Here is a 21,377-nt window from a genome sequence, read left to right on the forward strand (position 1 = left end):
TTACTGCTTAGGAGGATGTTAAACAGGAAAGAAACTTGATTTAAAGAAGACATTTTATGTGGGTATGGCAAAACTGTGAGAGTAGTTTGTAAATGGCTGGAGATTGGAAAACGCTGGTATAAGAGAAAGATATTTGGGCTTTGTGTCAAGATTCGTTTTGGGAATAAATCCAGCCTGACTATGTGTGAACCTTGGGCATGTTTTGATTCTCTCTGACCTTCCGTCTCCCTGCGAGTGTCGATTCGCTGCCCCAGGGATGGGATCTGCAGATGACTGATGGTGGGGGCGTGGTGCTTTGTTGACGCACCATAAATCTGAGTTGGTGGACCACCCCTTCCCTTTCTGGCTGCCTCTTTGGCTTCACCAATTTGTCTGACCTCTGTGGGCCTCAACTCTCCTTGCCTCCAAATTGGGACTTTGGCAAGACAACCTGAGAATGTGTTGTCTCAGAACCTTGGTCAGTACTTGGATGGGGGAGCACATAGGACTCACTGGTGATGTGGGGTATCCCCTGCACAATGACCCCTGAGGGTGGGACTGACCCTTACTCCTGGCTCTCTCCCAAGCATCAGCACAGTAGCAGGCAGGGACTAAGCAGTCAGTGAATCTTTGTGGAATGATGGGGAAAGAAGATACCTGCCCTGCCCTGACTGGTGGTATAGCTCAGTGGGTTGGGAGTCGTCCTGCAGACTGAAAGGTCGCTGGTTCGATTCTGGTCAGGGCACGTGTGGGCCAGGTCCCCAGTTGGGGGTGTGCAAGAGGCAACCAATGAATGTTTCTCTCACGTGCCAATGTTTCTCCTCGTCTTGTTCTCCTTCCCTTCTCCTCTCTCTAAAAATAAATAAATAAGTCTTTAAAAAAAATGAAGATATCCACCCTTCACAGAGATTTTAAGGGTCAAGAGAAAGTGCTTTGAAAAGTATAAAATCCCTCTGTGTGTAGTTTCTGAGTTGATTTCCTTGTGTGAACCCATATCAACAGGACTCTACATTAATAATAATGAAAAAAGTTCTTAAAACAGTCGGGCTTTCTTTTTTCACAAGGTTTACCTTCCAGAACATTATTGGAAATGTGGCCATGAACCCAGAGGCCTGAAGTGGATTTACGGAGAAGCAAAAAAAGATTTCCATTCACAGTCCCCTTCCAAGGCCCTGGTAGGGATCTTAGCAATCAAAAATTGCCAACGCAAAATTTAAAAAAATAATCTTTTTCTTAAAGCGAGCCCCCCAAATCTGTGCCTGCCAGAGGTACTGGAGAGAGAGCTGCCTCCTTCCTTACCCTCCTCCTGTGCTCTGCCTGTCCGCCTCTCACCAGCCGGCCCACCTGACCCCACCTGACCCCACCTGACCCCATGGTGGTGGGTCCATCAGACTAGCCAGTGCTAAGGCCTGCTGGATGGGGCTGGTGCCGCTTGGTCAGGACTGGGCTGGAGAAGGAGGGATCCCTTTGCTTCTTTGTTTTTACTGCTTTTCCTTTGAGCTACTTGACTGTATCATTTTGTGTTACCTGAAGAGCTCATTAGCCTCCTTCTGCCGAACATTCTGCTCAGACATCCGCTTTGCCCCGATTCCTTGCTTCCTTCTCAAATCCTTCATCTCCAGGTAGTACCACAGGCCCAAGCCCCTCCCAAGTTTGTACCATATATAGTGGTCAGGGCTTCCTACAGGGCTGGAAGTGGGAAGGACATGTCCTGGGGCTGAGCCTCTTGCCATCCTTGGGTGGACCATCCTGCACATCTCCTCTGCGGTGTTCTCCAACTCCCCCTCTGTACCCCATTCCCAAGGTAGCTGGGCTGTTGTCCACTGCGGCATCCTGTGGCTGCTCTCTAAGCATCACCGTTGCTTAGGCTGGCCAGGGACAATTCCTGGGTGCGTGAGGGTGCTGTGAGCATTCTCTGTCTTTATCAGCTGGGGCCTGGCCCAGCAGACAGGGCTGTGGGTTCTGTGGTGGGGCCAGAATGCAGATCCCCAGTCTTCCCTGTGCAGGGAACTCAGCAGCTTTCATCCTCAGCCACGATTTTAGCTTTCCAGGTGTCAGGCCCTGTCCCAAATTATAGCTGCATCAACACCTCATAACAGAAACCCCGTATATGCTCTGTGGGAATTCAGGAGATGATTTTCCAGTCCTGCTAAATGAGGCCAGGCCAGGTAGGTGAGTAGGGATGGCTTTCAAGCTATACGCAAGGCTGCCACATTATACATTTTGGTGCTTCCATGCACATACCACGGTCCACGTGAATGGCACTTCCCATAAGAATGGTGCTTCTGAAGTTAGGTGGTGCACAGCCTATGTGGCTCTTTGCCATGGCCTAGAGTACTTTATCTCAGCTTGCTACACTGAGGACTAGGGTACAACTGGCCTCCCATAGCCCCCGAATAGGGGTTCCTGAAATACTTTCTGCCCAGGATGTAGGGTCCTCTGAAGCTTCTGATAACTCAGCCGGGAAGGAACAAGAAAGACCTTCGGGCATTTTGTGGCTTGGCTGGTGCTGTCCCTGTGGAGGACATCCCACATCACTGAGGTCAAGCATGGAAAGGGGAGGGGCTGGAGGAGAGATCCGTGGCGGCGCTGCGTGCATCCTGACATGCTGACTTGGGGCCTGGGCTTTCCCATCCCTTCGGCCGGGTTTCTGCGTGTCAGTGGTGTGCCTGCCGTTTTCTGTATTTTCATGGTTCAGATCTGGCTTGTTTGGCCTGTCTGCTCTGCTCTGTAAGACTTTTGTGAAATTAAGTCCTGAGGGTTATGCTGGAATTTATTTAGGGGAAAGGGTCATAACTTCCTGGCTGTTGGATTGCTGGCAATACTGAGAACTAACTATGGACCTTCGATTCTGCTTTGATCTTTCACAGTCAAAAAGACACGATCCCCAGAGGGCAGGGCAGGCTCCAGTGACATGGCAGTGTGGTTGGCTGTGGCGGGGTGCTGGGGGAAGGAGATGTAAGATTATCATCTTGTAAACATCCACTGGGCAGCACAAATTAGTGTTGACTTGGAACAGACTTGGCAGCCAGACTTCCTTGGTTCAAATCTTGCCCTACCGCTGACCATCAGGTCATTCCGTAATATATCTGTGTCTCAGTTTCCTCGAGATATTAACAGAGCCTCTCTTAGACTTATTGCAGGGAATGGGTAAGCTAATAACAATAAAGCATTTAGTGTGTTATCTGACACATAAGCTGTACCAGCTTGTACTTTAGTTCCCTGTATTTTCATGACCATCATGTGAAGTAGGGAATTTTGTACCTTTTTATGCACATGAAGGAGCTGAAGTTCAGAAAGGGGAAGTAACTTGCCTAAGGTAGCACAGCTGTCAAGAGGCAGGAAAAGGGCTACAACTTTAGTCTTTCATACTCTGCTACTATTGCGTCCTAAAGAGAGCAGCCCACTGTAGCCAGAAACGTCTCCAAGGTCACAGGACGGGATGGAATCAGAAAGGAGACAAGAGGGCTTCCGAAAGAGAAATGCCAGACTTGCTCCACTTCCGGGCTTCGTGGGCAACAGGCATGGGTGGAACGTTCCCTGAGGCCCGTCCGGAAAGAACACCCTGTGACTCACAGCCACGGCTCCCTCGCTGCCTGAACCCTCTCAATCCCCCGAGCAGCCGCTGAAGTTGAGGCTGCAGCCCCAGCTTTGTTTCTTGCCAGTGTGGGCCCCCCGTGTGCCATCTTGTTGGAAGAGTTGATGGCATGTGTCAATATTACATCATCCAACTGAAAATTGCTTTAAATCTTTGGGTGATTGCAGTTCATTTCCTGTATGTATGTGTCAAAAGTTCTAATTTAGGGTCATAGGGTGTCATGTTTTGAAACCTTCCCGCCTAACGTGAGAGAGTTTTCCTAGACCTGTCCCAGCCAGGCTGGACCCCGGAGTCCAGTCCACTGGTTTCCATCCGGGATAGGAGCTGCTCCCAGCCAGGCCGTAATCAGGTGGCTGCCAGGCCACAACGCTGTGTTGAAATATTGCTTGAACTAAGTCAAATCAAAGGTCAGCTTTACCCAGGCGAGAACAGAAAGCACAAGTGCGCTCGACCACAGGACAGTGTGTACCCCACAATATTGGACTGCCTTCCAGCGTTTGGATGGTTATCATCAAGAACAGTATTGAAAAAAAAAAACCAAACACCAGTATTTTATGACTCGTGTTTCCAGCTTAAGATTTATTTTCAACCTTATAAACTTAAGATTCTATGTATAGTCTTGGGTGACAAAGAGCCGTTTGGGAGTCCAGTTTGTTTCTAGAGGGGAGCTTCCTGCTTCTGGCCCTCCGATGGCTGTTGTCCCGAGGCACAAAAGGGCAGTGTCAGAGCGACACGTCATCCAGCAGATGAAGGTGCATTAGGTAATGATGTTGTTTTACATTTTAATACATTGTGCCCTTCAAGACTTACACTGGCACTAGCAGGTTGATGTTAGCATCCCCATTTTATTGACGAGGAAACAGGCTGGAAAGGCTTGTGTCTGCTGCCCAAGGTCATAAAGCTGTGAATTGAATCCAAGTTTGTCTGACTCTAAAACTCAGCATCCTCCCACCATACCATGCTCTCATTTTTATTCCAGTACTGAGAAGTAGGGGTGGCATCATTAGCTTTTGATGCCAAAATCATGATGGAGCATTTTTTAAAGAGTATAAAGAGATTTACTTAATTCCCGATGTAGAAAGAACCAAGGCTCTGTAGCCAGAGCTGATTGTGTTCAAATTTACCATTTGCTTGCTCTGTAACCTTGGGCAAGATATTAACCTCTCTGGGTCTATTTTCACATTTGAAAGATGGGAATAATACATTTCTTGTAAATTTGTTTTAGGGATTTAAAAACATAACACATATAACGGGTCTGATGATCAGTAAATACTAATCATCTTCCTCTGGCCACAAATCACTACCTTGTCTCTTCATATATTTCATTGACTTTAAAAGAAGAAAAACGAAGCTATTTATACATTATGTATATTAACACTTCTTCCTTCATCCAGTCCTGGGAAGGCTCCCTTCTCAGCCCCTAGCTGATGAACTCATTTTCCTTTTAGTTCCAGAACTCATTTGGGCCAAAGCTGTCTCCTCAGTGTTACCTTCATTTCCTTCTGGGCTCCCAAACCAGCCCTGCTGTCCCTGCTAGGCCCGCGCATCAGGAGTGCTCCTGGCCAGTGCCAGCAACTCACCCTCATCCTTTGGGGCTACAGTTTCCACTGGCTCTTTGAGGACCTGGTGACTGTTCAGGTGCTTATCAGTCGATGCGAGTCCTCATTCTAGGGGCTGCCTGCAAACTCTCTCACCTTGGCCACTTCCCAGTGAGGCATGAGTATGGTATGGCCTCACTGGATGGATCTGGGGACAGGTGTGTAGCATCTCTCTCCAGCTCCCGATTTCAACAAGGACTGATTCTGGAGTGGCAGAGGGTGCTGGAGGCTGACAGCTCTGTTCATCGACCCTCTCCCCGTGTCCACTTGGGAGGCAGGAGAGGGAGGGGTCCTGTCTTCCTGTAGCATCTCTTTTGTTACAGGCTCCTGCCTTCAGGCAGCACAGAGAAATGTTGCTGCTTTGAACAATAACACTAGTGTTTGGGCTCAGGTGCCATTTAAACGTGTGTTCAATGAATGCAAGTTCACATTACATGTAAAATATTTTAAGGACTATGTGGCTCCTAAAGTTATAGAACCGCCATTGGTTTCAAGAGAAGGCTCTGGCTTCCCTAGGACTTGCTCAGAGTCCAGGGAGCATAACCCTAAATTTTCTGGTTTCTCTTGGGAACCCTTTGCATAATTGTTATCAGGACTTTATCAGTATTTATTTTGAACTTGTTTAACGTTCAGTTTGTATTTTCTCATACATAATGAGTCAGTATTCAGGGTACTTTACATACTTAGTGTCATTAGTGCTTACCTAACCCACACCCCCAGTGGGATAGACCTTCGTTGACAGAGAAATGCAGGCTCAGAGAGCCTAAGGGACCTCTCCAAGGCCACATAACTGGAAAATTCTAGAACTGAGATTTGAGCCATGTCAGCCAGATTCTAGAACCTGAGATCTTTTTGTTATATCTCAGTATCCCTCAGCCAGCCTTCCCTGTAGAGGAGAAGGAAGGGAACCCCAGGCTCAGACGCCTAGCAGGGAGGTCCTGAGGCTCCATGCACCCCAGGATCCTGGCCTTCTTTCACCTGCCAAGGGGCCCCCCCAGGGAACAGCCAGGTCATGCTGCTTTCCTTGCTTCTCCAAAGCCCTGAACTCCCCAGAGGAACCCTGGTCCCAGAGGAGGGTCCAGCCATCTCAGTGAAACAAGTGGTATCCTTTAAGAAGAAAATACAGCCCTAGCATCCTAGCATTGAGAAAACAATCAAAAACAACAATAAGGAAAAAAAAAACCCCAAGAAGACACTTGAGTGTGTTTGTTACTAGCCCTTTTATAGCAGAGAAATGTTTCAAGGTCTTGTTTATAAAGCCAGACAAGCTTAGGCTGGTTAGAATTTGGCCCAGGTCTCTCAAGGCCATTTGATAGGGCGGGGGCTGGGAGACCCTCCTGGGGTCCTTTTAAGAAGAGTATCTGGGCCTTGGATGCTGACGTGATCTCCTTCTCCACTTCTCCTTTTTTCATTTGCCTTCTCCACCCACTTCTCAAGCAGCTGATTGCTGTGGTTCCTTTTCATGTTGAACAAAAGAGACTACAGCGATCTTGAAATCTGAGCTGGGGACTGGAGGGCGCTGACCGACAGTAACCCCAGCTCTCTGGCTGAGGGCTTCCCTCCTCCGCCTTCCTGCCTCTGCCCTCCCTTCTCCCTCCTTCCCCCTCTTGCCTCCTTACCTCGTGCCTCTCTGCTGCGCTCAGGCAGGCTGGAAAGAAGCAGAGGAACACTAAGTGGCTGTGAAAGCATCCCCCAGGTGCAGGGCCTCTCCTGCCACACCCGTCTTCCTGCTCTGGAAGTGTGTCCTTAGCTTGGTCAGAGAGGTCTGGCCCAGAGAATGGGCAAGAAATAGGATTCTGTCCTGTTTTTCCTCAGCCCACAAAATACACACTTCACTTGTTTTGTTCTTTAGACTCCAAGGTCCTAGTTTTTTTTTTTTTTTTTCCCTCCTTTCCTTTGCCCCACCTCACCACACCCAAAGAAAGCTCTTGGGAATTGGACAGGCCACCATTTGCTCCTCCAGGCAAAACGAGTTCAGTGGACCAAGTATTTTGGACCATAGTGGAGCGATTGCAGCAGGGAAGTGCTCTTGGCCTTTTGCTGGACAATGACTTTTGGTCGTCGGCAGGCAGCAGGGACTCACGATGTAGTGACCAGTCCAGCTCCCTGATGGCCGTGTTCTGTGACAGCATTCATGCCTTCTCAGTTACTGTGGAAGCTCTTGGGGCTCCTCAGCTCTTTCTCTGTAAAAGGCTCCTTTCGCATCCTTGATCTTGGTTTTTATGACAGCCTCTGAGTGTTAATAGCCCCCTTTTATGTTTAAGAAAACTGAGGTCCATGGAGATTAAGAAAAGAGGAAGAGTGAGGCTCCTGGTCCCGCAGTTAAGGGACAGCAGAGCTAGGGCTTGAATTCAGATCCTCTGACAGTATATCCAGTGCTGATTCCCTTTCACCCAAGTGTACCTTTCAATACCAGGGGTGAGAAGATCCCCTGGGATTATCTTCTCATCCCACATTTTACGGATAAGAAAACAGGTCATGTCAGTTCACTTGGGCAAAGTTAAATGGCTAAGTGCTTCTCTTTTCCCCATAGTGTTCCTGTCTTACCTCTAATAACTGGTCTTTCTCACTGGTCATCTTCCACCGATGCTAATATCCTTGTAGTGACCTCGTAGATGTGATCTTTCCCATTGATTCTCTATAAAAGGCTAGTTGTATTTATTCTATAAAGTTCTGAATAGACAAATCAGTCAGTTTCAACCTTTTCTTTATCTTATGGACATTATCAGCAGAAAGAATTCAGTAATTCTGTTGGACTCAGGAATTCAGCCAGGCAAATACATAACACAGACAAACACGCGTGTGTGGAGACACACACCCTCTTAGATCATAAATTCAGCTTCTCCATTTAGTTGGCAAAGTCCTTTCTGTATTTGAAAGTATTCTAACAGCATATGCTTTGGGGACAGTTTGCCAGGAAGCTAATGAAACCAGTTTTTCCTGAAAGCGATGATGATAGTAGCTGTCTTTATTGAGTCCCTTTCTCAGTGCCTGGCAGTATATTGGGGTTCAGGTACATTTTCTCATTTAACCACCAGCTCCTCAGCCCCATGAGATATATGCCATTGTCATCCCCGCTTGCTCTCTTGACACTTCCCCACTCCCCGATGCTGCTGAATGGGCTCAGGGAAACTTCAGAGCTATCTTGATCTGGTTTGTTTCGCCTTCATGCCCTGTTCCATTCTTCCCTAACCACTGCAGGGTGAATTTACTTCTCCATAAGTGGCCCTTTTCCAGATCATCTCAGTTCATTGGTTAATTCACTCATTTGTGTTCATTCATTCCTTCACACATCTGCCATTTACTGAGTGTCTCCTCTGTGCCATGCGCCGCCGCGCTGCAGAGTTGCTGAGTCCCGGCCCTCAAGCCACTTGTCTTCTTCTGGGGAGAAAGATGTGTGCTCAGCCAACTGCACCTTGATCTGTGCGGTGCTCGAGGGAAACATAGGATGCTGTGGGGGCACCTAACCCAGCTTGTGAGTGGGACAGTCAGGGCAGGCTTCCTAGAGGAGGTGAATCATGGCCCAAGTCATGAGTTAGGACTGTTTCAGGTATCTGACTTCCTCAAAATTCTTGGCTTCTCCACTCATTTTCCTGCCAGCCACATAACGGAGAAAACGGAGATCAGAGATACACAGATACCCGCCCCCCCCACCCTGGCCTCATACCACATTCCTTCCTCTTCCTTTTCACCCTCATTTGTTAGGTTTTGAGGAATCTCTTCTCTATGTTCATCTGCCTGTTGATAATTTATTCATTTGAAAACCTTTTTTGAGAGCCTGCTCTGGAGGGAGGAGGCTGTTCCAAAGCTCCCTAAGATGATGTCCACACGCTGTTCTGGCTTTTCACCCTCAGGAGGGATTGATGGCCTCCTAGTTAGTGAGAGTCAGCTCACGTGTGTATTCTTTTCTGTTGGGGTGCAGAGAGGTCTGACCCTCCGTGTGGTGCTTTTTCCTTTGTTCCCCAATGCTTAGCATCTGGGTTTTCATGCCAGGCCTCAGCTGAAGCCACCCGCTTTCCTATGACGATAGGGCTTCTAGGCCCTGCCTCATGAGAGGCCTTGCCCTCTTCCAGCATTTGGCATCTACCTGACTCCCCACCATGGAGTCCTTGCAGATAAACCTCATCTTGGCTGTAAGCACATCAAGTGCTTCCAGAAACTCTCTTCCTTGGGCTTTCTCATCCTGCCTTCTGTTTTATTGATCTACCTCTTCATCTCCCTTATCAGCCTTGGGCGTTCCCTGAGGGCAGGGTCTGTGTCCTTACTTTTTCTCTATACTTCGTAGTGGCACATTGGTAAAGATGAGTGAAAACCCCTTTTCAAAATGATAAATTACCATGTACTGAGCATCTACCAGGAGTCAGTTGCTTACTGTTTATATTTTACCTATGAGTATCTCTAATTCATATCTTTGAAAGGTAGATACTGTTGGCCTTACCTCTTAGGTAAGAAAACTTGGGCTCAGGAAAGCAAAATGAATTCCTGAAAGCCACACTGTTAATAAACGGCACAGTCCAGCATTAAATTTAGGTTTTTCTGGTCCCATAACCCTGAATTTTCTACCGTATTATTGTCTGGAATCACCTGGGGAGTTTTACAAAATTCTGATGCCTGGGTCTTAGCCCCAGTTCTGATTAGTCGTTGGAGGGTATGGCCTTGGCATTGGGATTTGTGTAAAGCTCCCTGTGTGAGTCTAATAGGAGCCATGGTTGAGGACTTGTGCACTGCCCCACATTGCCTTTCTGCGTCCACGATGGCTGAAGCTGCTCTTGGTGGTGTGTGAATCTAAGTGTCTACATGTGTGGTATCCATGTGACCAGAATACAAGTTCTTTGTAGCCAGGAATCTTTGGCCTCCTTGCTGCTTCCCCACCCCGTGACCTCACCACCTCTGCACGTGCACTGCCAAGGGTCCTTGACTGTTTCATCAGCTTCTTGGTTCTTATGTCTCATCCAGGGGAATTTACTGATAGGTGGTTGGAGTTTGATCACATCCAGCTGTTCTCATCCTCAGAGCCTGTTGACATAGCAGAAGAGCCTTATAAACACACTGAGCACACTTGCTGGTCTGGAGAGTGTTGCTCATGACCTAGACCCCTTGCAAGTGCAGCCAGAGCCGGCCCGCCCACACTTTAGCAGCCCTGCTCTGGAGGGGGGAGGCTGTTCCAAAGCTCCCTAAGATGATGTCCACACGCTGTTCTGGCTCTTCACCCTCAGGAAGGATTGATGGCCTCCTAGTCCGTGAGAGTCACCTCACGTGCATATTCCTTTCTGTTGGGGTGCAGAGAGGTCTGACCCTCCGTGTGGTGCTTTTTCCTTTGTTCCCCAATGCTTAGTGTCCAGCTTTTCATGCCAGGCCTCAGCTGAAGCCACCTGCTTTCCTATGTTCCTTCCTGTTTCTCCTACCAAAGGGATACTGGGACACCCCACATGTCACTTCGTGTCCCTGAGAGTATAATACTGGCAAGTGGGGATACTTTTTACTGCTGGGGGTGGGGTTATCCTGACACCTCTAGACCCTTGTTGGACCTTCTCAGCTGAAAGGACGTCTCCTGTGATGCTGCCCAGATCTTCTGGAATCTTCCTAGTCCTAACCCCATCTCCTAATATTTATTATTCAACCATCATTCACTGACCAACAATTCTTTGGCAGGCCCTGATCTGGACACTATGATACAAAAATAAAACACATATCCCATGTCCCAGAGGCATAGTCCAGTGTATATAGTATACAAATAAAGCAACATTCCTAGAAGTTTGGTCCCCAGAACCTCTAGGTGACAGGACAATGTCATATGTGACAGTGAGCACCGCGCAGTGGCCGTCTGCAGGAATATCTGTTCTGAGGAGGAATACCAGCTGAGCAAGGAACAGCAGCTACCTGAAGGTGTCATGAGGAATAACTAGATGTAGCCAGAGAATCACTTCTCTAGCGATGTGAACTGTGCCGAACTCCTTTCTGTGACTCTGTTCCTCATGTCTGCTTAAACAGAGCATGCTCGGGTCAGGCAGCACTGGTAACAGTCTGCAGGGGCTCTGGGGTCTCCAACTGTATCTCTGCACATGGCCCCTTAGGTCCAGGTTTAACTCCTGTCCTCTTTAAGCCTCATATTGTAGCCCTGTTTTCAGATCTAACCTCTATTTCTCTTCCGTTAAAAGATTTGGGTTTGCAGGGTTTGCCCCCTAGAGGTCAGATGGGGCTTGGGCCTGTGGGCTGTGGTCTGCAGGTGTTGACTGTTCAGCCATGTGCTCCCAATCAGCTGGTTTTCTCTTTATTGGAAGAAGTTGGGTGACTAAGAGTGTGGAGCAGGGGAGAAGTGGATAGTCAAATGGAACAGGGCAGGGAAAACGATGGCATTGTAAAGTCTGGGGACCATGTGCTCAGAAACCTCTCAGTTTGGAGGTGAGGAAGCTGAGGGTCAGGAAGATAGTAGGTAACACCCAGAGACACCACCATAAAAGTTCTGGGGTTTCTGGCCGGTGCCTCTTCTGCTTCACTACACTGGATAGCAGCCTTTTCTAAATACAGCTGGAGGGCTTATTTTTTAAAGGGGTCTGGATAGAACCCTGCAGCACTTCAATCATTAATAGGGGTGATTTTTAAATATATACTATATGTTTTCTGAAAGCCCGGCACACCTGGATTTTGGAGCTTTGTGTTTGGAAATAAAATGAGACCATGTCTGTGGAAGCAAGTTGATATGGTTTTTAAACTGGGGTCCCTGGACCTGCAGCATCAGCATCATCTGGAAGCTTGTTAGAAATGCACATTCTCCAGTCTCATCCCAGGACCCCCGAGTCAGAAACTCTGGGGTGGCAGCCAGCAATCTTTTAAACAGGACCTGCAGATGATTCTGATGCCCGCTCAAGCTGGAGAGCCATGGTTCTTTAAGAGGAAATCGGCCCCGGGGCTTTTGGGAATAAGACTTCACAGACCTCCAACTGTAGCCGTCTGAGATGGCAGCAGGGAGGCAGGAGCAGTGGGGTTGGTGTCATAACTCTCAGGTCGGTGGGTGAGATCATTGAAAAGGTTTGGCCTTTTCTTGAGAAGCAAGGGAAGTGTGTGTGTGTACGGGACTATCATGCTGTTCGAGTCTAGGAGCGCATGCTGAGTGTGGCTCTCCACGTCTTCAGAAAGCAACCTTTTCACGTCTCTCCCAATATGGTGAAGCTGCCGAACCTCGTTTCACTGTGTGCTTAAGCCAGAAGCCTGTGGTTGTCCATCGGTTTAAAACAAGGCAATCAATATTATGATATTTTTCTCCACTTGCACAATTAAGCTGACTTTTTTTTTTTGGAGTTACTTATTAAATGAAACTAAAATGCTATTTCTTGGCAGGTTTGACGCTTCAGGATTTCCTGGTGGACAACGAGACCTTCTCTGGATTCCTGAATCACAACCTCTCTCTGCCAAGGCCTACTGTGGACAAAATACTGGGGGCTGACGTCAGCCTTCGCAAGGTAAGCTGCAACCTGCGGCTTCCTTGGTGGGGCTGATGGCAGTGACATTGTTGGAGAGCGCCTGGAAAGAAGAGAATAACCCCCTATTTTTGTAATGGTGCTAAAATTCACCTAGTTTTACTTCCCTGCTCAGGCTGGCATTGCCACTATTCAGAGAGTGAACGTGCAACCTGCCGTCCTGGGCCAGCTGGCTGAAATAAAACTCATTTCCTGCCCGTCAATGGGCATTTGTTCCTAACTTCCTCCTAAAAGGGGCATGGATGTAAGTTAAGATGAATTAAACATTTCTTGTAAAATTTCACAATTTTGAGACGATAACCAGGATTTAGGATTATTGAACTGGAGCAGCTCTGTCAGTAGATAAAAAAACTTTATGTTTCCTATAAAAAAGACATATACGGAGACAATGTTTATTTGTTTTTCTTGTTTACATAACCAGGAAGTAATATTAGTGTTCATAAAAAATATTAACCTTATATTCTTAGGAAACTTCCTCTGGCATCGTCAGAAGTCGTATAGCTCCCATGTAGTGGGCAGTAGACCCAACTTGTGGAGTTTATTGATTTTCACGGAAGCTTCTCAAGTTTATTCTCTGGCAAGAAGGGGAACTGCTTCCTTAACCTGTCTCATGTCTACATACCAGCTTGCCTTTTCAATAAGCAGAAGTAGAGGAAATGTTTATGCCTAAAAATAAGATCTTTGCTGTACATGCTCTAGAACTTTTAAAATTAGAAAAATGTGCTTACTGCTTGCCCTTGTGACACTAGGAAAAATAGGCCTTGTGTTTAGCAACTGTGTGGTTGGGAGATGGGCCCAAGGCAGCAGGTGTATGAAAATAGTTGCGTTTAGCGTGATTTCCCATTGCCGCCTGCCAACTTCATATCTGTCACATCTGATCAGCTTAAAGTACGGGGTACCCTAGGGATGGAGATGGTCCTTGAGTGGTACGTAGGTTCTCTGTGTTGTCAGTGCTCTTAAACACAGATACTAAAGGTAAGCTGACGGCCTGAGTCAAACCGAAGTGCGCTTCGGTATCTGGCAGTAGGTGAGAACTTCACGGACAGTGTGGCAGGCCAGGTGCTCTGCGGTGTGAGAAAGCTGCATGGGTTTTGTGAAGCTTTTGTCTCATCACTCACAAAAGGTTGTACTACAAGCAGGCCAAGCTACACTAATTTAAAACAGAAGGGGAAATAGTAACGGGGTAATAAAGACTCTGCATCAGCCACTCATTATTCCACAAATATTTACTGTTTACAATGTTCCAGCACTGTGGACACAAAGTGGGCAGGAAAAGCAAGGCCCCTCATCTTACAGAACTTGCTGTCTAATGAACAGTAAAGACCGTATATGAGGCTCTGTTTATTTAGGCCCAGAAAAGCTAATCAAGTAAACAAAATAAGGTCAAGCAGAAGCTCTCTTGGGGGGTAGAGGATGCTATAATGAATAAAGAATAACCCAGCATTGACTTATTAGTGAAATGAGAAGCTTAGCTGCTGGTATTCTGCTCTGGGGCAAGTAAAACAAATAGCTCCACATTCTGAAATTGCTTGAATAGGTCTTTACATCAGTTTAATATCTGTATCTGCAAATAAATAGTATAAATGCTTTTTTCCTGTAATTCAGCCCAACCCCGGTTTGACATATTATAAAATATGTCAAAATATATGTCCAAAATAACAAGAATGTTTTTCTCTAATAGAAGTGGTTTCAGGAGTTCACATTCTAGATTCCTAGTCACTGAATCATGGGTCCCACTTTTGAGAAAAGAGTTGGACTCAGAATTTTCCTTCTCAAGGACAAGAGGGTGGGAGATGATGAGTCAAACACAACATTCAGATTTTAAATGTCCTGTCCGATCATGCCTTGATACAATCTGAAGTTCATTGACGTGGTGTCCACTATTCAAAGCTGTGCGGATGTGAAGTCCCCCAAAGGCTTCAAGGAGCCAGCTTCCCATCTTTGTAATCCAGTTTTGCCTGTCTCTCTTTGCATGAAATGCTTCCAGGTATTTCTGCAAGGCTACCAGTTACACTTGACTGATCTGTGCAATGGATCAAAGTTAAAAGAGGTGATCAACCTTGATGACCATGAAGTTTCCACGCTTTGTAGCCTGCCACCAGAGAAGCTGGAGGCAGCCGAGCAAGTTCTGCGTTCCAGCGTGGACGTCCTGAAGCCCATCCTGGTGAGTAGGCGTGCTGTGTGGAGAAGCTTCGAGCACTAATTCTTTTGGAATGTGAAATTTTTCCTTGGAAAATGGACTTTGTTTTTGTAGAAACATAGAGCTGGCTGAGAGTGTGAGATGTCATATAGCTCAGTGGTATTCTAACTGTTCTTGCAAACTTGTGGGCTGTCTCCCAAAGAGTTGATGGAAGAAGAACGAGTTGGGTGTGGCTCTGAGTCTAAGCCCAAGGTCCCTTGTGCCTGTTTCAATCAGAGAAGACTTGTTTTTTTAAAAATGTTAATTTGACATCACAAGAGTTCATTTGAAGAAGGGTTTTCCAGTTTAAAAAAAAAAAGTCTCAAAACCACTGATGAAAAGATAGATACCTATTCATTTTAAAAAGCTCTTCAGAAGGCAGACATTATGAGCTGTCCAAGTGGGAAAACCTTAGAACTGGATAGAAGCACACTCAATAATTAACTCAATCAATGACAAAACTGCATTTAAAAAAATAAATGCCAACAAAGTCCGATTGGTCTAGGAATCATAGTTCGGAGAAGCAGTCCATGAGAACACATGTTCATTCTTATTCAAAGAATGGGGGAGAACCTGAGCATTTGGGTCATTGGAGTGTTGTTGTTGTGTATAGTTCCAGAACAGGTGCATTTGGGGGAGTTTTGCAAGACCTCTGGTGAAATGCCCCTCCAACAACATCATTTAACATGCAGTGTTCTGGCTTTGTACTCACCAGATAGAGCTTTGATTTGTCAGTAGTGTCTCTTAAAACCAGGGAAAGAGGCCTGGAAGAAAGACATGCCTGGAAAGAGATGTTCCTTATTATAAATAAAAAGAATTTGGAGTCCTCTGGGACTTCGTGACAATAATCTCTTTATAGAGAGATAGGCCCTCCCAGGGAGTGCTAAATACCTCTTGACTTCCGTTTCTGCCACATCTCTCTGCCCTAGCCAGGGAAAGTTCACTGCCTTTCCAGGCTGCTCGTGATTAGATTGGACCCATCCAGATAATGCCGATTTTAAGGCTGAGATGGGTAACTTGAAGAATTTCTCGCAGGTGCTGGGGTCTGTAGAGTGAGGCCTGCCTTCCCATCCCATTTTCACCGATGACCTCCCAACAGCTCCCTGACAACAGCCTTGGCCAACACGGGACACTGTGAGCCACAGTGCAAAGAATGTGGGGTTAGCGAGGCTTGGCCTCTAGTGTGGGCTCACCATTGTCTCGGTGATGTGAAGGTGGTGTCGGGTCCTTGAGGTGAGGAGATAGAGTCTGAGTCTTGAGCTAGCAAGGGTAGGCATGCAGATTTACCTCCATTTCAGTAACAGCTTGGATTGCACATCCACGGGACTAGATGTTGTCTTGACCTCTCATGGTACGTTCACCCTAAGAGGGAAAGTTCTGTTCACATGTCTTCTGATTCATGTAGCATATTCTTGCAAGGGTGGAACTCTGTCTGTGGGACAAAGGAGGTGCCGTGAGTGGTGCCTTGAGGTTCCCCAGAGGGCCAGTGATCTCACAGCTGGGCTGTGTATAGACCAAGGGAGCAGATGGAGAAGGGTCAGCAGAGTCATCCTTGTCTTGAAGGGTCTTTGTTTGCTGCCTTTTTGACTCTTAGACCAGGACTCCAAATACAGAGGGGGCTTGGCTTGTGGCTTCCTTCAACTTGTCACTTACGGTTCTTAAAGAATATGTGTGGCTTCTTTTGCAGGAGAAAATGCTTGCTTTTTTTCTTCTTCCTGAAATTCAGACATTTGTGTGAAGTACCCGATTTTGTTTGGGTTTGTTTGACTTTATTGCCCACCTGTTTACAACATGTGCTTTCGCTCAGCAAGCAACTGCAATCCTCATCATTCGGTAAATGGTGGAGAGACATGCTTTGTGGATTTGCTCTTCAGACTCTGTGTTCACCTAATTCCTGTGGGAAAGGGGGGCCATAGAACTCGGGATAAATATTTGGTGAATTTAGCAGTGTGTTTATATGACCACTCAACCCTATCTGTACATTTTTGCCTCAATTATATTGTCTCTTCCTTGAAAAGTACTGCCATTTCTTAGAGGGTTGATTTTTTTTTTTAAATCCTGAGCTATGTGGTAGTTGGTATATTTAAATGTGTTTAAAAACAGAAAAAAAGGGAAGAATTTTAATGCATTAAACATAATGACTTTAAGAGTTAATATTCAAATTGTTGAATTATTTTCAAACAGTTAGTACCCTCCTCAGGCATAAGGTTTATAATTTCCTATGTTAATTAAAAACTGTTAAAATGTTCCTCAAAGGAATGCTTTATTGTCAGGTAAATCATGGGAAAGAGACAATTATTGCTTCTGGGTGGTGATGGTCATTGACGCTGGGATGTGCTTTATTTTCACCCTGAGCTACAACGTAAGTCCTGGTCCTGAGTTGGAGTTTCTGAGTATGGGCAAACTGAAGTAGCAGTTCTAGTTTCTGTATGAGTGTATTTAGGGGAAGTTTGAAATGTCCCAATAAACACATGGTAACAGGCGTCGGCAGGAGGAAAACGAAATGCTGTACTATATTGAAAATACACCCACATTTCACTTTATTTTCTAGTAGGGTCCCAGGAAAATGTCTGTGTGGATAAGACTTGTGTAAATTGGAGAGAGTTTCAATTACATTTTTATTTCACAGATGTTCTGTCTTCTATTCCTAGCTGGCCGTGACTTCTAATGCATTAGTAGTAATGCTTCCCAGTCTCCATTTGGTATAGTGGTCATCTTAAACAACCACGTTCACTCAGTAAATACTTATTGAACCCTGATCTGTGCCATGTACTGGTCCAGGAAGGCGGGGGTGAGCAAGGTGTACTTTTCTCTGAGCTTCCCTGCTGGTGGCGGAGTAGACGGGACAGACCAAGCAAGGAGCAGATACTGTGCAGAGCGATAGCCCCTCTGCTAGGGGCTGTGCAGGCCCTGATGGGGCCTCTTAACCTGGTCTTGGAGGATCAGGAAAGAAGCGCCCTCTAAGTTGGAATCAAAGAATAGAGGCGAGCCTGGAAAAGAACAGGAGAAGGATGTTCCAGGCAGAGGATAAGGGATGTGCATGCATTTGGGGAGGTGGGGAGAGGAGAGGGTGGAACTTAGGGGAACTGCCCAGGATTGAGTAGCTCAGAGTGGAGTGGATGTTGCTATGGGGAATTTGATGGGAGGAGGAATGTAAGACATGATGCTGTGGAGGTGGGTAAAAGTTAGCTGGTCATGAACCTGTTAGGCTATTGGGCCTCATCCTTAGAGCAAGGGGAGCCGCCAAAAGACTCTAGAGGGTGGAATGACTTGATGAGGCGAATACAGAACAGAGTAAACCCGTGAGTATGAGTGACCTTTGAAGCAGGACTCACACCAGTCCATCTAGCCCTCCTAAAGTGCTTTTCTCCCTTTCTTCTGATTTTCCTTCTGCAAACATTTGCTGGGCATTGGGTTATTATGTGCTAGGAACGGGGCTGAACACTGAGCTGAAAGAAAACACCAGCTCAGAAATTAAAGTCGAATTGCCTTTTAAATTTTCAGTCTTTTACAATTTGACTATTAAGCCAGTGAAGAAAGGAAAAAATAATGGAGTTGTCTGTTAAACTCAGAAAGGATGGGACACAATGGCCTTTGTCATTCTGGGTTCAGCGGCACAGAATGCCAGGCTTTTAGGAAATGTTACTGTGTTGTGATTCACACATTTTGCAGAAGTAGGTGGGAGCCTTTGAGTAATACAATAAGCATTTGTGGATTCTTCCTCTAATGATATTATAGTATTTAGTTGTGATCAAAAACTATTGAATAATACATGAATTCCTGTTAGCTCAACACAGAATGTACAGTCCCTTCACTAAAGGTTTTATTTTCCCTCTTTCCCCTCCTTTCCTTACTTCAAACAAGAAAATCACTTGCTTCCAGTGGTCAATAGGGACCTATATGAGTTCATAGCCAAGGGAATGTTTTTGGTTAAGAAAAATAATAATTGGAATTCCAAACTGAATTGTTTACTGGAGCTCTCGGATGAAGGATCTGGCAGGGTTTGCTGGCCTTTGTCAAGTATGAGCAGGAGACCACAGCTAACAGTACTGCAGGCACATGGTTCTCAGACACTTTGTGGCCTAGTTTCAAAGCACGTTTCCTGGGGTTAATGTTATTCAAGGAAGTTACATCTTTCAGATCCGATATGTACTCAAGCCAGCATACTTTCTTTGCCCTTCCTTCATTCCTGCCCAGTCTCCCTCCATTCCTCCTCCTCCTCTTGCTTATCTTTCATTGAATTAAAAAGAAATGCAATAGTTCAAATATACAAAAAGGTACAGAGAATACCCTGAAGACAACCCCTGCACCACGAACCACCATTTGATCATGCTTGCTTCAGAGTCTTTGCAAGAAATAAAACATTACAGATACAGTTGGTGGCGCCCGTGGTATTCCCCTCTCTTCCATCAGCGATGGCCACTGTTCTGTACAACGGTGTGCGCATTTGCATTCTGTTAATACCGTGCGCTGTGTTGTCGTGCCCGTGTTTCCATGTATAAATGTGCATATTCATCTGCACCTTGTCTTTCTCCCCTCAATATTGGATTTTTGAGATTTATCAATGTTGATACGTGTGGCATCTGGTCGATTATAACTGCTGCCTGGTATTCCATTTTTATACTAAAATTTGAAAAACATCCATTCTTCCAGTCTTCGCCTCCCCCCTCCACTCCCACATTGATTTATGGTGTCTTTTGGTGCACAGTGTTTACTTTTGAAAGTTGGAGGGGTGTTTTCTTCCCCCATTTGCTTTGGACTTTTTATATTTTGTGTAAGAGGGCTTTTCCTACCCCAAGTTCACAAGTATATTTTCTTCTGTATTTTTGAAACTTTCATTTTTACTGTTAGCTCTTTACTGAATCTACCCCAAATTTAATTTTATATGGTGGTGTGAGATGGAAAGTTTATTAATTTTTCTTACATGAATAGGTAGCTGTCCCAGCAACAGTAATTGAATAACCCATCCTTTCCCCACTCATTTGTAATATTAAGTTTGACGATTTGCATCAGTCCATTCTTTGTATTTTTATAATGTCCAAGTACAGAAAAGTAAAATAAAGTCTTGAGCAAAATAATAGCTCAGTAGATAACTGGAGGTTTAAACGTGGTCTAATTTGAATTGTGTATGTCTTTTTAAGCCTGCGATGTCAGCCTACACTTGTGTGTGTGACTCTAGGCAGCACTCCCTTGAAAATGGAAATTTGTATTGACTACAGGTTGCCAATACTGTTAAAGAATACGGATCATCTATCTCAAACGATTAGTGTAAACAAGATCCTAGAGATGGCATTGACTGTTCTACCTATTGCTTATGGATGGGTTTAGCCAATTTCTCTGAAACCAAAACCTAAATCAATAAATTAAACAAATATACCAAAGCCCACACTATTGACAACAAAGTCACGTAGTAAGGGATGGCATTGCATGGGGGTCAGACAGCCACAGTACGTGTCACCAGGTGACACTCATAGGTTAAACAGTCATGCAGGAGGCCCTGCTGTGTGCATGGGGTTTTGCTGAATTGTGTAGCTGTGAAAGAATAGCTACAGGAAGAATAAGCTTGCGCCAAAGTTAAGACACGCAAGTTGAAAAACCTGAAGGAAAAAGCCATTACTTGTGCAGATTTAAATTCGTTCAGATGGCAAAGACACATTCTAGGAACAACATGAACGGCTTGCTCGCTGATTTGTACCCTTCAGGGGAAAGAGGACCGCTAACGATGGCAGGGGGCCGTGTGGAGTGTGGAGTTAGAGAACCCCGGTCTTTGGCACTTGGTAGTTTATGTACACGGTGGGGCTGTACACGAAAGAGTGCTGACTTTGGCAGCATGAAAGAGAATTCCTCCTTCCCAAGCTTTTGGTAGCTTTAAACTTTACAGTTTTTCCCTTTCTTGTTGAGCTACCACCAGCTTGGTTTTCAAGGCTATTTCCATGGTCCCATCTGGTAGAACCCTAGACAGAGTTGGGAATTTGTGGTCAGGGTTCCATTTGGATACACACATCCCCCACATGTGAGATATTTTTACTTATTACATATTAACTAGTTTTTAATATATGTTTCTCCACTATTGGAAAGTGTTTGTCAAATAATTAGTTATTCTTGTAAACAACCTGCGAACATAGAATAATTTTAGTGTCCTGTTTTGGTTAGGAGTGTTTTTGTGTGTGTGTGTGTGTTTTAAACTCAAGGTTGTGAATGGTTTTAATTCGCTTTTTTAATTTCACTAGAGATTCCAGGTTTATATTTGAGCTTTGAAAAACAAAGTATTTTTGTTCACTGCAGACAGGAATAGACACTCTGTCACCCATCCTGAACAAGGAGCTGGCTGAAGGCACGAAAGCTTTGCTGGATAGTCTTGGGGCTCTGGCCCAAGAGGTAAGTTATATCTTTCCATCACCAGAAGGCAGGCCATCCCCTGTCACATTTTTGACCCTAAGTTTGACTAACAGCATTCTTTTGATTTGAATATCATACGAAATGTACAATCGATAGTAGAAGCATCGGTGATCTTAAAAATGATACGGTTTGATCTCCTTATGTTG

The 21,377-nt window shown here is 45.6% G+C and overlaps 1 protein-coding gene across 6 annotated transcripts in view; it reads left to right on the forward strand.

Moving 5' to 3' along the window:
* The window catches only part of ABCA1 (ATP binding cassette subfamily A member 1), a 119,018-nt gene that overhangs the window by 41,576 nt on the left and 56,065 nt on the right, over nt 1-21,377 (forward strand). For all 6 annotated transcript variants that reach the window (XM_045195077.2, XM_045195076.2, XM_053922100.1 and 3 more), the window contains 3 exons: nt 12,514-12,635; nt 14,641-14,817; nt 21,118-21,210. In XM_045195077.2, the coding sequence (XP_045051012.2) occupies nt 12,514-12,635; nt 14,641-14,817; nt 21,118-21,210 (392 nt within the window). The remainder of the gene's footprint in view (nt 1-12,513; nt 12,636-14,640; nt 14,818-21,117; nt 21,211-21,377) is intronic.

This window comes from Desmodus rotundus, chromosome 1 (genome assembly GCF_022682495.2).
Source record: "Desmodus rotundus isolate HL8 chromosome 1, HLdesRot8A.1, whole genome shotgun sequence".
NCBI classification, from domain to species: domain Eukaryota; kingdom Metazoa; phylum Chordata; class Mammalia; order Chiroptera; family Phyllostomidae; genus Desmodus; species Desmodus rotundus.